Source organism: Pieris rapae, chromosome 15, assembly GCF_905147795.1.
Source record: "Pieris rapae chromosome 15, ilPieRapa1.1, whole genome shotgun sequence".
Taxonomy (NCBI): Eukaryota; Metazoa; Arthropoda; class Insecta; order Lepidoptera; family Pieridae; genus Pieris; species Pieris rapae.
This window is the reverse complement of record NC_059523.1, coordinates 2954476-2971815: the sequence shown is the minus strand read 5'-3', so window position 1 is coordinate 2971815 and position 17340 is coordinate 2954476. Positions and strand designations below refer to the sequence as shown.

The 17340-nt window shown below is 30.6% G+C and overlaps 3 protein-coding genes across 4 annotated transcripts; 1 reads left to right on the top strand and 2 right to left on the bottom strand.

Annotated features, from left to right (window-relative positions):
- Window positions 1–745: 745 nt before the first annotated feature.
- On the bottom strand, window positions 746–12187 carry LOC111000715 (protein suppressor of forked). The gene is made up of 18 exons (XM_022270264.2): window positions 11920–12187; window positions 11636–11827; window positions 11338–11370; window positions 10221–10318; window positions 9916–10069; window positions 9684–9777; window positions 9247–9386; window positions 7955–8146; window positions 6522–6659; window positions 5588–5730; window positions 5065–5222; window positions 4402–4568; window positions 3690–3797; window positions 3355–3443; window positions 3084–3184; window positions 2455–2589; window positions 1911–2017; window positions 746–1214 (listed from the first exon to the last, which is right to left on the bottom strand). The coding sequence occupies exons 1-18, from the start codon at window positions 11941–11943 to the stop codon at window positions 1110–1112; spliced, it is 2178 nt and encodes a 725-aa protein (XP_022125956.1). The 5' UTR covers window positions 11944–12187; the 3' UTR covers window positions 746–1109.
- A 342-nt stretch (window positions 12188–12529) lies between these two features.
- LOC111000712 (U6 snRNA-associated Sm-like protein LSm2) lies at window positions 12530–12987 on the top strand. The gene has a single exon (XM_022270260.2). The coding sequence runs from the start codon at window positions 12633–12635 to the stop codon at window positions 12918–12920; it is 288 nt and encodes a 95-aa protein (XP_022125952.1). The 5' UTR covers window positions 12530–12632; the 3' UTR covers window positions 12921–12987.
- Window positions 12988–13293: 306 nt separating this feature from the next.
- On the bottom strand, window positions 13294–17336 carry LOC111000717 (kanadaptin). 2 transcript variants are annotated; one of them, XM_022270266.2, is made up of 10 exons: window positions 16940–17336; window positions 16677–16809; window positions 16404–16596; window positions 15778–15955; window positions 15534–15705; window positions 15032–15180; window positions 14577–14746; window positions 14135–14305; window positions 13811–13956; window positions 13294–13681 (listed from the first exon to the last, which is right to left on the bottom strand). In XM_022270266.2, exons 1-10 carry the CDS (start codon window positions 17202–17204, stop codon window positions 13333–13335), a joined length of 1926 nt encoding a protein of 641 aa, XP_022125958.2. In that variant the 5' UTR covers window positions 17205–17336; the 3' UTR covers window positions 13294–13332. The 2 variants fall into 2 exon arrangements, with proteins under 2 accessions (XP_022125958.2, XP_022125959.2); XM_022270267.2 differs by having other exon boundaries at window positions 16677–16803.
- Between the last annotated feature and the right edge of the window lie 4 nt (window positions 17337–17340).

Genomic DNA, 17340 nt, shown 5'->3' with positions numbered 1-17340 from the left:
TTGTTTTATTTTATTATAAACAAATTACTTTCTTCCTATTGACTTAATAAAGTTACTACACCAAGGAAAGGGGCCTTTTAAGTATAACGTACGTGATCAATAATTATTTACTTTTTGAGACATATTACACACATTCTTTATGCTTGAAATAGATTATCGAGAATTCCTACAAAAATTAAAAGGTTTTTGTAATATTATTTTTGGGAATTTGCTTACTTTCACTGACAAGAAAAAAATGCAGTTTAGCAAATTTAGATTAAGGTAATCGAATAAACTCACTTCACTCATTTAAGGGAGCAACATGAGTAAACAAGTTTCGGTCAAACGAACCTATTATCTTTGGGTTATAGGTGTTGCATGTGATAGTTGTATGATCATGTATTTGTTATGAAGTGACGTTTATTTATATAAAATGTTCATTTATTTACCTCCTAGTTACCAATAATACAAATTACATACGGTACCCTAAAGAAGATCGCTGACGTTGCAGCACGTGCATGGTTAACGCGCGGACTTCAAGGAATCGTTTAGCTGTTTCATCATTTACCGCGTTTTATTAATTCAATGAAATATGTTTGCATTATATTCGTGTCTCAAATCGATAACGGGTGTATTCTTTGTAATTTAAATATAAGATTATTAATAAATAGTTATATAATTATTGGTTTGTTTGGAAGTCCGGGCTGTCGAATTCGTAATTTACCTGATTTTTGTATTTTGAATTTTTGTAAAATAAAACACGTCATTGAGTAAAAAATATATATATAAGTCCTTAAAATCACATTTTTATAGTAATGGTACGGCTATTACAATATTTCTAAGAAGATTTCTTAATCAATTATGTTATTATTATCTGCAAGTTAATACAGTTTATTGACAAATCATAGACGTCCGCAATGTTTATTTTATTCAAAGGTAGACCATTTAAAAAAACACTGAATCATTTAATTAAATCCATTTTAACTACAGCATTTTTCTTTCATAAAAACGGAGGCACAATTACAAATTGTTAAAACAAGTAACTAAAGGTCAAAGTCAATAAAACTTAAAATGTTAATACAAATTTTAATTCCACAGAACGAATTCGCCATTTTAGGTATAATGTTACACTATTTGACCCGCTTCTGTTGTCTTTGGCGGTAGATATCGTTGACAGGAGGCGCAACTCCCAACTCGTCGTCATCAGAATCTTCGCCGGCTTTTCTTCTTCGAGCCTGTTAATTATAAGGGATGTTTAATTATATTTGTACATATTTGAGTTTTCTCAAATATTTTCGTGAGACAAAGTACCCTACAATCGTCTCCACGTAACGTTACGATACCTTTTGTATGGAATAGTATAGAACCTCTTCGTATTTATAAATAAATGAAAAAAAACATGCAATAAATGTGTTACATACAACTATACAAATTGTATGAAAAGTTGATAAATCGTACTGTAACTGTAATTATGGTAAAATACTCACTCGGTTTTCATCTTTTACTACAAGAAACTCATGCCGTATATAAATTAAAATTCGTGGTATAGTGTGAAAATTACAAACAATTTCCTAAACTGTATTTTTTTATATTCAATTAAATATTCTCTTTTAGAAAATTCTCAAGTTTTAGATCATCTCTTTAAATACATATTCATGATGGTCAATATAATATTAATAAATCCAATCCGAACATCTATGTTTTTCTTGGTTGACCGTTATTTATTATGTCTACCTACATATTTGTTTTGTAAATTTTATATAAGTACCTACATCTATGCGTTCTAATAATAATTATTAATCTTAGTTTATAATGTTTTCTCAGCATGCGAATTTTTGTACATAATAGTCATATGAGAAATAAAGTTATTCTAACCTTAACCTCATTTTTTTTTTCAAGAACGCATTCTCATTTAAATATGAAAGAATTACCTTATTTGTAACAGTAGTCAGGCCGTCATCATCGACAATCCAGTGAACAGACCGGGCTAGATCAAACAGCTTCGTATCACATCCGTTTTCTTGCGTCGGCGCAGGTGCTGTAAAAAGTTTATTATAATATAGATTTTTATTGTCAAGTTTAATTATTATTTTAGTAAAGTCAAAATGATTACATTTTTATAAATTCAATGAATTGTATGTTACATATAAGAAGATTATCAGAAAATTATTTAAAATACAAATATCAGTTGTATTGATTCATAGGATCTCTGATTAGACTTAGGTAATTGTTTAACAACTAGGATCTTCCGTCAATCAAATAATTGAATTTTTTTTTAAACATTGAAATTGGTTGTTATCAGGATAAATTTAAAAAATATATTAAAATACAGAAACAAAACTTTACGGTTGTGTAAAATGAACATTAAGTATCAAAAGTTTCACGTGTATTATTTTAGTTGCGAAATACCTAAAATATGGACCATAGACACTCCTGGTGGAAGGAAAATGGTGTGAAGTGGTAATTAATACTTACGTCTATCAGGCAATGATATCCTATTGAAGAGTGAAATTAATCGGTCCACAGCGACAAATGGACCTCGGAAAGAAGATGGCGGAGGCATCAAGGTGCACAGGTGAGCAGCAGCTGGAGGTACGGGGAATGCACCACCTGGAAAAGCATACAGATAATAAATAGGAAATATGTTGCTAAGCTCAAAAATCAAAGGCTGCTGAAACAATTCAAGTATGTATTTATTAATTTAAATAATTCCTGAGAAAGATCTTTATGGACAGAAAAAAAAAATAGTTTTAGTGTACTTAAGTTTTAATTACAGAAAAAGGAAGTTTATCTATAGGTGAGTATAACAAAATGTTCCTTATATTGGTATCAAGCTAAAAAAGGAAGGCATAAAATAAATCATGGTAACGAAGTTCGAAAGGTTCTTAACTTAGAATTTAATTTAAAATGCTTAGTTAAAAAAAATTATAAAAATATTTTTACAAAAAAATAATTTTATAAAAATCATATTTTTAGTGACATTACTGCTATAGGTAAGTTACTTAAGTAAATGGAATATGTGATCAGATCAGTGAAATTACTTTTTTCATAAGATTTAGACAAATTTTTTTTGTTATTAAATCAATATTATATTTATACATTACCAGGTATAGGATGTTCCCCAGGCAGTGGATTTGATTTGGGTTTGTATGGAATCATCTGATTTGTGTCCGGTCGGGCAATATCTTTGTTGGGGTCGTTGTCTCTATAAACATTTGTTATGATTTTTAAATTAAAACTTAAAACAGAATATATATTTTACATATTATATAAGTTTTGTTATCATTCCATACACTTACTTACTATTTATATTGGCGATCGTTTTACCCTCAAAATTTTAATGTTTCTTGTTTTCTATATATGTAAAAATCTTACTTTTGTCCCAAAATAACAGCGGCAAGTTCTGGTGATATTCCGGCCAAAGCGCCCCCTAGCGCCCAAGATCTGTTTGACATTGCTGCAACCTGATGAAAATATTAAATACATAATACTTTATTAACATAGAGGTATTTATGATGGATTTTCTAAAGAGCAGAAAAAAGAATAAACATTGTGGTGAATTGACATAAAACAGCAAAGACATTGCTGTTTTATGTCAATTCATTTTCATTTCTGCTTTGTACAATTAATTATACGTTAAACACACAAAGTTGTAGTAAAATATTTTTTTGTTGTTTTTGAATTAATCTAACAAAAGCCATATTTTTTACCTCAGTATATCCAATTGATTTCAACTCAGCAATCGTACAGGGATAGAGATCAAGGAACTTGTATCGATCCACTAACTGAGCTGTCTCCTTGCCTTCAAATTCTTTTATCTGAAATATTAAAATTAATTGTATTTCTAGGATATTTTCAATAAAGTTGAAGAATAAATACTTTCGTCTCATATTTACAGGGGTAATTTTATTCTAGCAAACATTTCAAAGCTGTAATTTATGTTTTTTTTTTATTGACATATTCACATAGAAAATATAGTGTCAAATATTCACAGTTTTATTTTAAATTGTCTATGATTAAAAGTCAAAAGCTAGCAACACCGGTTGCGGTTGTCAGAACAATAATATTTGGAACAAAACATTACCATAACATTACAGAATATATTTTATAAATTTCACACTAAAATAAATAAACATGCTAATAAACCAGTACATACATTGGTATAATATATTTTAATACATACATAATTCAAATAGTTAAATAAAAATCTCTACAACATAAAGAATTACAATATGTCTTTAAGTTTCAATAGTTATTTACATCTAATTTTATTTGCTTTATATTGCTGAAATATAAGGATAGTAACAACAATCTAAAAAAAATCTTGATTACGGACCTATTCCTTATAAATATTTTGGGAAGTTAATTTTACAGTTAGTACAAATTAGTAGATACCACAAAAAGAAAATCTCAGAAACATACCTTTTCTAACACAGCCTGTCTTCGTTTCTCAACTTTGACAATGCTCACTAAATCTCCAATATTCGACTCAAACTCCAAAAATTTATTCCAAATATCGACTGAGCTCTCCGGCTTCAAACTACCCGAAGATAGAACCCGTTCGAATAATACACGCGTGTTGTTGTCCTCTAAAAATTAAAAAAAAATATATTTTATAAATAATACTAAACAGTCAAAAATCACTCATTCATACAGATAACACATGTATGTACGTCAAAAAAAGAAAAACACATAAACACATTGCCTTTGATATGAGAACTGGGAGTAAATGTAAAATTCTAATTTTACATTTACTCCCAGTTCTCATATCAAAGGCGAAGAACGGAAGAGAAGAACAGATTTTCATTATTTTAATAGCGTCATGCCAACTATTGGCTCAAATCGACGGCTTCGTGTAATTAAGTCTTACTCGTATGTCCGCCGCATAAAAAACAAATAAATAAAATTTCAAAAAAGATGTAATTATATTATATATTTAAAGGAATTTATAATTAAGTTTGTTATGGAAGAGCTGGGAACCCTGCCACAGGTATTTTTTACTTATGAGGGTTCCCAAATCTTACACATTGTAATGCATATGTACTTAAAACTGAATAAATAATTTTTTTTAATATCAACACTTACCATTTAAATGGGATAAATAGTCAATATAACATAGCACATATTCAGGTATATGTGAGAATTTCTTGAGTCCCAATTCAAATATTCTGAACGCGATATTCTTGTCTTTGGAGCAATAGTACTCCATAAGGGCAGCTGCTACAAAGACATGGTAGCGGGATCTGAAATCCATAATATTTAAGCTAAAAAGATTGTTTTATAGTTTTTATTTATTATTTTTATGACCCCAAAAAATACTTGTCGTAAGTAAATTTTGTTATTCATTTATGAAGTAATTCTATAAGCTTGTTAATATCACGCTACCACCGAGTGAACTAATAACGGATTTAGAGGTCTGGTCTGGTCTGGGAATTATTTCCCAAAAAAAATGGACAATCAGTCGATTTTTCCGATATTAGAGTTTATTGTGAAACTGAATATTAAGATTCATTATTAATGTCTCCTTTGTAGAGGCCCGGAGATGTAGTCTCGGTTGCCCCCTAAATGTGGGTTTGGAATCAACAAATTAAATTAAATACCAGCTTACCTAGGATCCTCTCTCGCTCTTTTAAACACAGTTCGAGCAGATTTGATCCCTTCAGCTCTTCTGGCAAACTTCATGTACTGGACATAGGCAAGTGTGGGTTCGATGTCTTCCATGTCCAAGTATCTGGTGTACACTTGGTGTACCTACAAAAAACCTTCAACGTCAGTAATGTTTTATTTTATCAAGTATATACAGTTTTTTTTCATTAAGTTGATCTTGCTCACTTTACGAGGGACAAGAAAAAATTGTTAAAATTTAAATAATAACGTGCAAATACAGTTAAAATCAGTAAAGCAAAATGCCTGACTCAGAGCGAATGTCAATAAAGGATGGCTCGTCATCTCATACAAGTAACTAGCTTTCTTATTAAATAACACAGGATAGACGCACTCTTCTGGACCAATGCTTACAGCACGACCTAATTCGTTTCCTTAAAATCTACTGTTTATGATGAAAAGGGACTTAATTATCACTCGTCGTTAAACTACTTCCATGCGGAGCACCGCACTTAAGAAAATGGATATATTCACATAAAATTTATGTATAGAGCCAGGTGTTGACTCGTATTGAAATTAAAAAAGTGCCCGGCCAAAAAGGTTTGTAATCATATAAGTATATAAGACATATCAAAAAATGATAGCTGTCAGAATTCTACGCAATTAAAAATCAGACTATAGTATAAATTATTATATCAATTTGATAAAAATAAAACGGCCACCTACAAAAATTACATACAAAATAATTTAATAAGTAAATACATACACACAGACACACCAATATTTATAAGTATTATGTTTTATTTTATATAATTGGTATTATAGTTTTTATAAAAGCTATTGACTATCTAAATAAAAATAAATAAATAACTATAAAAAAATAGAAATCGCCATTTAAATAATACTGATCCTTTATGATTTATAAATACCGAATATACCTTATTATAATGCAGCCGACTTTCTTCATAGTCAGCGTGCGCGAAATGCAATAACGTAGACTGCTTGAGCGGACCGCTCGTCGCTCGTTCGTATACCGCTGCCGCTTCCTCAGAGAATAGTTTAGCAGCGTTTGAGTCCTGTGAACAAATGGTAAATGAAAAGCTGGCACGATTTTTATACAGGTACTCCAGAGTCTAATATATATATATATATATATATATATATATATATATATTTATATATCGAATATATTTATATATCTAATATATATATATACATATATACAGATCACATGAGTCGCTGTATTGTATCAGTTATTGAATTACATAGGTTAACTGACTTTTTTATTGTCCGTTGAATGACCTGACAAAATTTCTACTATTTATTAATTAGTATTTTTTAGATTGGTTTCTTATTCATTTTTTATGTTTGTTTATCATTTCGTAGGTGAATGTTTATTGGTTATACATTCTCGTTGATTTAGAGGGTCACCTGTTAGGATAAGACTGTTTTTCTGAATAAAGTGTAAAAATATAAACAGCTTCAAGATTATGTAAATTTAATTAAATTGCGTAATTTGCAATAACTTAAAGAAAAATCTTAAATCGGTATTCACACGAATTTATCGTATTGTAAAGATATTCAGGCCAGGTATAATAGGTCAATAATAATTATACATTTGGAAATAAATTTATTTTTTGCCCAATATTTTTGGCTTAGGCAGGTATCTGTCACCGTAAGATTGTAAACATCGTTATAATACAATCTATCCAGTAAGATTGTAAACTATCGATAGATTGTGAACCGTATCATTATGATTGCAATTTAACGCATCATTTTTCGCTTGATTGTAATCTATCGATGGGAAGCGGTCAAATTGTGAACCGGCGTAGGACGGAATGCAACTCGCGCTCTGATTGGTTGAACGGTATGTGCCCCCGCCACCCCGGCCACACATCATATTTGTTTGTTATTTCTATTTTTATAATTTGTGCTTAAAGACATAATAATTGTTGATTTTTTTTGAAATTTTTAATTAGAATTTGTGTTTGTAGAATAAATATTTCGTTACAATTTGTTTCTAACATAGGTATGTCAGGATTTCTAATTTCCTATTAAATAATAAATTTATTTTATTTAAGTGACACGTCTATTTCATTTCTAAATGAAATGAGACCGACCAATCAGGAAGAACTTGCAGACAGTTGACAATTTGACGCGGGACAGATTGTAATTTAACGGTTTCACTTCGGTAGATTACAATATAGCGAAAAATGATGCGTTAAATTGCAATCATAATGATACGGTTCACAATCTATCGATAGTTTACAATCTTACTAGATAGATTGTAATATAACGATGTTTACAATCTTACGGTGACATATCCAATCCTGAAAAATAACACGAGTAGACTACTTTCTAAGAAACCTACCCCTTTCTCCGTCAGTAACTTTGAAGAATGATCCAAGAATTGTGCAGCCTGATGCCATACATCAGGATGGTGCGCCAGACACAACAGGCACTGTTCTATGGCAAACATAACCCGTCGCGCCACTAATGCTGTGTCCTCAGAACGAAGAGGATTAGATCGCTCCCAGGATATATATTTCTTCCATAATTCCACCTAGGACAAATTTTATAAATAAAACTCAATTATTCCAATAATCATCATTCGTTTTAAAGTAAAACTCCCTACAGCGTCAAATTTACTGGACTTAATAATATAACGGTTATATAGGGAGGAATTTCTTGCCAGTTCTTCCCGCTACCTTGACGCCTTTGATTAGGGCACTGGTAGTAAATGTAAATTTTGATACTTGTGCTTTTTAATTTACATTTGTAAGTGTACAAATTTGGTTGGCTTGCTACTGTAATAGTAGAATGATTATTTTTTACACTGTCTTTTTAGTGTCACTCTATAGAGTTTATACTGTATTATTAGTTTAATCGAATCAAGAAAGAATTATATAAAGGGTTATACTTATATTATATGTTATTCAGTTTATATAAAATTTATAAGAATGCATGCTCTATGAAGAAAAGTGTGATAAAATGATTTTCAATATTATGTAAAATAAATAATATTAAATTATACTTCAATATAAAGGAGACTTGGCAGTTCTACCAAAATAAAATAGGCACTTAGGGGAACATCATATGAGGTTTCTGAAATCCAGGCAACTTTTCATAAAACAACAACGAAATTACCGAATAAATGCTTGAAAATTAAGCATATTATATAATGTGAGACAGATACGAGGCCTACGTCGAATATGATGACTAATGAACATAAACTAATTTAAATATTATGTGTGCTATAATATGTTTGTTTCTGGAGCCACTTTTTAAAACAAGATTTTGCTATAAAGATAATTAATTGATAAAAATTCGAAAGGCGACGACACCTACAATCTGTGTTAACACCCGTGATAATTTTTTGCACATTTTCCCCATGAAATGCGACTGTATATAATAATACCTTCGGTTTTTATGTAAGGTTATGTTTATTGAGCTGAGCTGTGTGTAATGTGATTACACTTATTGTGTTTTACTTTTGACTTTGTTATTATTATAAGGATGTATCTGTTTGGTTTCCCAATAAATAAATAAATAAACGTTATTTGTGAGAAACAAAAAGGTAATATTTTTTTTCCATTTAATTATTTATCACGCACACCAACTTAATCTGGACCTCTGTCCAACAGTCAAACCGGAGGGGTTTACCTGTTTCATCTCCTCTCTATCCGCTGTGGGTGGCGTGGCCGGCATGTTCCTATTCAGACCTCGAGTAACTGTCTCTAGTTCTTTGGACACACGACGCGCATTCATATATTCTCTAGATCGCTCCATTGCCATACGCTCCGCTATAATATATATTTAAATTCATTAATTTATAATTGTAAAGACAAAATAAACGCCGGAAACCCTTTAAAAACATTTATGAGAGTGCATATAGGTTTTCTTTAACTAGCCATTATGTACTAGTGAGACTTGTCGTTGTACCACATTTTATGTATGTTCAATTAATTTAGATATAATTATCTCAATATGTAGATAGTTTTGCTTGAATGTTAAATGGCAAACAGTTGGTCTATTGACTATGTACAAAATTACTCCTTAAACATGTGTTAAGAGTTAATGGTGTATAAGTTTCCATTTACCAATAATAGTATTAATTCCTTGTTCGAAGGCAATGTAGTCCTTCCACAAAGTCTCTATTCCAATAATTGGAGTAATTACAGCTCTTTGATACACCTGAAATAAAGAAATATTTTGGTCACTTATCAACTTTTCCAATATTTTCTATTAAACCTAGCATACTTAATTAAATGCACAAGATCTTGTCTTTACTATATGCATACACAAAATATATTACAAAACCTCCTAATCTACCTTTCTAACAGCCGATATTTTTTGGTTCTCAGCATACGATCCCACAGCGTCAACAGACTTCAGGAAGGTCACATAGTCATTCCATATTGGGTAGGCGTGAATGTCCAAGCCAATTTTGTCCAAGGCGAAGTCGTAAGCCTGCGCCATTTTTTCTCTGAAAAAATTACAGGTGATATTGATGCCCAACCCAAAATTTTAAGTGGTAACCATTTTGATAATTTTTTACGTTAATTAAAGTACGTAATACGTAGAGACAACAATTGAATTAATAGAAGTCTAACAAAATAATAGTATTGCTAACTTACTTGTAAGTAGGCAGCATACACTTTGTTTCCTTAACATAATTAAGATACAACCGCCACAGCTCAATGTTTAGGATTTTCATAAGACATCGCTGGAACAGCTGTGAAATAATTATAAAAATGTTTTGTTTTATGCAATGACGTTTAGAAATCCTAGTGTGTGTAAATGTTATTATATTTCTTTATTTTATATCACAATCCATATTTAGTTAAATAGGCAAATATCAATAAATAAAAACACAGCAGTGTTGGCAGAATAGCTAAAATATGCCACTTATGGATTTGTCGTCCTATGTACCTCACTAGTTATTTGATATAGTTTGACTTGATTATCATTGCACAATAATATAAAATAAAGAGATTATTATTATTATTATTAAGTATTTATTCTCTACTACTTCCTACCCTATAAAATGTAATCTTTGACATATGAACAGTCACACACCTCTGGCTTTGTTAATTATTATAGTGATTAAATCTCAGTGATAATTAAGATAATATAAACTTTGAGTGTATTTTTATTTCTTATACTTACCAGGGTCAATCTTAAAAATAAAGTGTCAAGCAAGACAGTGTAGGGAGGCTTATAGTTATTATAGCATTCTTTGATGAAATCTTCTCCATTACACTAAATATGATTATTATAATACAGTCAAAAAACTCACCTGAATAATATAACAAAATAAGATAAAACATACCATCCCCTTGAAATTATAACACACATATTAATGTATGACAAATTGAAAAACTCCGAACATATATTTTTATATGTTCGGATATCATATATTTTTTTGTAATTAATATTATGTATCTAAATATAAAAACGGCAGTGTATAGATAAGAGGAAAGGGATATACATGTCAAAAGTGACCTTCATAGGCTTTCCTGAAATTTAGTTTAAATGTTTTTGTATTATTGTTTTGTTGTTGTAATACTTTTCCCAAGATGCCTGAAAAATCACCTCCAACATGTCTGAACACGCATTACCCTAGCCATAAAGAAAACATGTGTTTAAAAACAGATCACAATCTTTATTTCATCTTATTACTAATTACAAGCTCTAATATCACAGTGTATAGGAATATTTACCTATTTAACCAACAATTTAAAACATACTGACCTTTTCTACTTTTTCAAAGTTCCTTGCTTTCATCTGCAACCATAAGTAAACATGAGATTAATATTATAATATTTTTCATTTAAATGAACTTTATAAATATTCATAATTATACACTTATTTATAATGTGTTCATTGCAATATGCTTATGGAAGCATAAAAACTGATATTGTGAATCAAACCACATACGCTGCTTAATATATTTTAATTCTAAAACATGATATTTTAATACAAGTATGTTATAGATACCACAAACTGAAAGGTTGTATGAAACCAATAAAATATGGTATCATTTATTTACCTCCTGCTCTATATAGATTTTCCAAAATCTTCCCGTCGTAGGAAATGCAGCAATAAGTTTCTCATACACAGTCCGAACTTCGTTAATAGGTCTCGTTTGAGCCTCACGTATAAGGAGAGACCAGGAATCCACATCATATGTATTTGCTTCTACAGCACGTTGAGCTCTGCTTAAACGCTCATTACCCCAATCCTAGAAGATAAGTACATTTACCAAAACAACCTAATTGATATACATATCTCTATTTTCTAGGACATGGGTTAAGATGATCCAATGAAACTTACGATTTCTACTTCATCTATCGACATTCTTGATTGCGTCAGTCAATATATGTCGTTAAATAATAAATCACTACCACCACCAATTAAAATAACAAAAATAATTAATCTTCTACGACGATTTCTCCACCATGCTGTTATTGCAGTCTAGTGTCTAGCTTCTTTTGAGTTTTCTGGCTAGTGGCTAGTAGCTTCGGATTTCGGAAAACACTAATAACAGCCAACAGAAACGGCAGAACAGGGTCTGCACTCTGCGAGTCTGTGACAACAGTTAAGAATGACAACCACAGACCACTAAGCTTAATCTATACTCTATGAGACAATGGTGCAGTGCCCTAAAAGTGTTACCAACAAACCATACATTAAATTATTTCGTTATTTCTATAAAATTTAAATCCTGCTTAAATTTAAACTATTAAATTGGGTAATCGAAATACACAGATTGGATTATTTGTTATAAAATTTTAACGTGTAGATTCTAAAAACTTAAATTGTTATGCTTATCCGTAAAGTTGCTAAATTAGGCAATCTATAGACAAACATTTCATATAAAAAATGTCAAGCAATGTTATCTATGGTTATAACATTAGTATGTATGGTCTGTGCCTCAAAACGTCAAAACAATTGTATATTTGTAGTTTTGTACGCAGAACGCAGAACCCCAGCGGCTTTATTTTTTCTGCTTTTATTATTAACATTTAACGTTGACTTAATACAAAATGTTGTTTTACTCTTTTTTCAAGTCTCTTGTAGGAAAAGATGTAGTTGTAGAATTGAAGAATGATCTAAGTATCTGCGGGACATTGCATTCTGTAGACCAGTATCTTAACATAAAATTGTCGGATATTAGTGTGATTGATCCCGATAAGTATCCTCATATGTTATCAGTCAAGAATTGCTTTATCCGAGGATCTGTAGTTCGATATGTGCAGCTCCCAGCAGATGAGGTAGATACCCAACTTTTACAAGACGCGGCCAGGAAAGAAGCAACAGTGTCAACAAGATGAACATAACCTATGAAATCTCGCTGTAAATATTTACTCGTAAGATTAAACGTTAATAAATATAATTTAAGAAATGTCCTTTCATTCCATCTCTAACAATAACATCCTTATAAAATAACTAAAGTTAAAAAAAAACTAAGGTACAGTGTTAAAATAATTAGTTATCAAATATTCCCTGTAATATTAAAATAAATAAATGTATATGCATCAATGAAACAGCAAGCTTTTTGTCCAAGCTGTAAAATCTACAAACTTATGGTATCATTGTGTGTAATCTTCCTACCACGACCCTAAGATAGGTCCTTAGGGTCTTAATTTTTTTTATCAAAACAGATGAATATGTAATTCTTATCTACTGTATATTATAAACCTTATTAAATAAATAAAACTTAATTTTAAATGTAAAATAATATATTTACACATTTTTTTCCTCAATCTCTGGTAAATCTCTATCACATTCTTGATCAAAATAACTTTCTGGTACAATATAGTTTTCTGGGGGGCGCATTGGGCCAAATACTCTTTTTTTATCAAGTGTACTTTCTATACTTTGTGTTTGAATGGGCTGAGATTCTTTAGAATCTTTAAGGTTATTACTTTCATTAGAAACTTCTTGGTCATCAATTTTGATAAGCACACCAGAATCTTTGTTTTCTGTTTTCTCTTCTTCATCAGAGTCCATTTCTTCCACAAAATCTTGATCAACCTGCACTTTTTCTGGTTTTACTTTAAGTTTCTTACTGAGATCTTCCTTGAGCTTTATCCTGTAAGTTTTAATTACTGTTAAAAAATGTTTAAGATCTAATCACATTCTAAATTCATGGAATTTCAACTTTTATTTATATAGTTGTAATATTTATAGAATTATGAAAATAAAACAATTTAATTATTACCTCTTTCCGTAAATCACAGTGTTTGCCTGCTTTGCCAATGTTGTATTCTCAGCTTTCTTAATAATGGGAGGCATATGGGCAGGACGAGCTAAATCTGCGAGTCGTTGTGTTTTTGCTAATTCTGATTTTAGTTTTTGTATGTTCATCTGTAAGGTGAACAAGGTATATGTACTTATAAATATGTATAATAGAAGCCCATAGAAGATAAAACATTTATGGTTTTAAATGTTCTTTGTTTAACTTATTAAACATTGATTTTTTAACACTACTGTAAATAAAAATAAAAACATGTAATCTATCATCTTGCCTTGCCAAATTACTCACCTTTGCAGCAGAAATATCAGCCTTGTGTGCCATACTTTGAGGAAGTGTCTTCATGAACTCATCCAATGCATCTGAATCATCACTGGTTGCCTGTTTGTTGTTTGATCGAAGTCTCTCAAGCGATTTTGATTCATTTTCTAATGACATCTCAATTTCTGATATTTGTTTCAGCTGGAAAAAATAACAAATATTAGTTTCTGCTATATATATAAATTATATCACTTAGTTATATTATAATTAAAATTTGTATGAATTGTGTCTTTGAATCTACTGTATAATAAAAATAATTATATATTTAAAATAAGAAACATAATATATTATTATTCAAAACATGCAGCTTGATAAAAATATTTTAAAGCTTTACAGAACTGAATAATCATTGATTAGATAGGTAAAAAGCAAAAAGATTTATACTGTTGTTAGCTGCTTAATATATGCTTACCAACTGATCATATGTTAGTGCTGTGTCATTCTCACTGGGTACAACTCCATGTTTACGCATACGCTGCTGTCTCTTTTTCTCTACACTGCCTGTTCTGTCTAAGAATGTATCTTCATCTGAATCATAATAATCATCTGCACTCCAGTCTCGTTGTTTTCTTCGACGTGATTCTGTAAGATTAGATTTTGACAATTATTTCTTAAATCAATATGGACATTTAAATAACTATAGCAAATGCTTGTTAAGGTTTTTTTAACTAGTTAATCACACACTGGCCTGCATCGTAGATAATGATAAGACCACCCCATTGCAAAAACACTTATAAGAAAGTTAAATGCAGATTTATACAATGTATTGCTTAGCAATTACAAATAATTAAAGTTTGTTTTTTTACTATATACATTGTTTCAAGAAAATTTTCTTAATGTTACTTGCATGTAAATATTAATATTTACCATGCTTAGCTTGTCTTAATAGTCCAGCCCTATCAAGTATCCTGCAGGCTTCCAAGGCACAAGCGACCACTGCTTCTTTCTTTTTGCCACGGTGTATAACTTCAGCCTTCACTGGTCTACCATGTGGATCATCTATTGGAAGTTCTACTCTGAAATTATGTTAAGATCTAGTAATAAATCAGAGTTAAACTTTAAATACCATTTGTTTGCTTAATCTGATTTTAATAAAATGATCACATCAAACTTTTAAAAATGATCACCAGTTATAAGCACTGCTCTTAAATACATAATATGTTAAATCGAATTTAACATATCTTATTTACTTTGTGCTATTGAAATACTAAAAATTTAAATGATGATGAATATAAATACTTTTGAATTTTTTCCTAAACTGGACAATTAAAAGTCTTTCAGTAACCATCTCTCATCTTGTGACCTATATCTGCTAAAAACACTTGATACATAGAGTTCTTTAGAAAAAAAGTAATATTTCCTTACAAACCTGCAAATAAACTGACCAACCCCTCTTTCTTCACAATCATAATTTAACTCATGACCTTCTCTCTCAAAATAACCTCGAAGTGTTTTCTTTGGGTCATCTAAATATAATTCTTCATTGGTTGTCACTGCATATGGGTTGTCTGCTAAATCTGATGCTTCATCTGCATCTTCACCTATTTGAAAAACATTGTAATATTGAGTAAAATGTCTTAATTAAAGAAATACACATATTACTAACAACATACCCATTCCCCAATCGATTCCCTGTTCTTCTTTTCTCTTTTCTTCTTCCAATCGTTCTCTCTCTCGTTGCTCCTTTGCTTCTTGTATCATTCTGTCTCTTTCTATCTTCATCTGTTCTGCTCTACGTTTGATTTCTGTCACTGTTAATTCTGATTCACCTTCGCAATCATAGTCTGGTCCCTATGAAACAATAATATTAACAATAAACTATGCACACGTACTGCAGGTAGGTCAGGAATCAAATATTAGCTCACAAAATTAGGTTTGGTATATAGCTGGCAAATATTGATTGGCCTAAAAGATTGCTTTAAGTGATAAGGCTGCCTGTTGAAATATATATTGATGAAATATATAAAAATGTGTTAACTTAAGTAAATATATAAAATAAGTTTCAGGGTACTGCTTATCAAGTCCTGTGGTAAATAAGACACAACATCAAGGAGTTATATGAGTATGAACACATGTATATGTATAGTAAATATTACAAAGAAACTAATAGAACTTAAATCCTTTCGACCAGTGGAAAGATGAAACAAATGAGAACTGTAGTATGCCTGAATTTAAAAAAAAAGCTTATGTAAAAGCAACAAATAAATAATAAGGAGAAAATTAAAGTAGCTAAACTAACCAATAAAATATAGGTCCTAGTACTACTTCCAAATTTGATCTGATGTCCGACACGCACCCTAGTGTAATGTTTATGTTTCAATTTCTCTCTATTTAGGAATGTACCATGTGTACTGCCCAGGTCATATAAGTACCATCCAGATGCCTGTTCATTTTCATCAGCAATTGCTTTATATTGAAGGATTGAATGATGCCTGTGAAATTGATGACTTACTTTTATTACTAAGATTCAGGATTAAATTCATTATAATATTGGTATGAAGCAAGTGACTACCTGGATATGGTAGGATGTGCGAGCACAACATCACAGTTTGCAAGTCTCCCAAACACATAGTAAGGTTTATTTGTTAATTCTACTTTCTCCACAATCATACCTGATTTCAACACTTCCAATGCATATTCTGTTCCTAAAACATGGATCTGTAGATTAATGGTCTAATTATTATAATAGCGTGAGTGTCTTCTATTAAGACACCATTTAGGTATGCAGAGTAGACCTAAATTTTGTGTATTGTGGCTATGTTTATATAGACTTACCATCAGGGCAAATCCCAGACCATTTAGGCTCCTTGTAAGGAATTGGCGTTGACAATTCTTTTAACAGAACGGCTGGCGGCAATGCACTTTTTACCGATTCGCTAGCTTTTAAAGAAATTTCTTCGATAGAATTATCTACTTGCTGTGATAATTTTTCAGCTTCATATTTTACTTTCTTAGGTACTTTACCAATACGCCCTATTAGGACCGGCTTTTTAAATTCTATATTCTCAGGGTGAGAATTCTTGTCATTGGTCTCATCCATTACTGCGGATTTATAAAAGTCAAAACGTTCTCAACTAAAGCTCCAACAACTTATGAGTAATAATAAATGTGTGTATAATATTTAACTTAATCCTGAGCCGATAATATTTATAAACATTTTAGTCATTACTTATTAG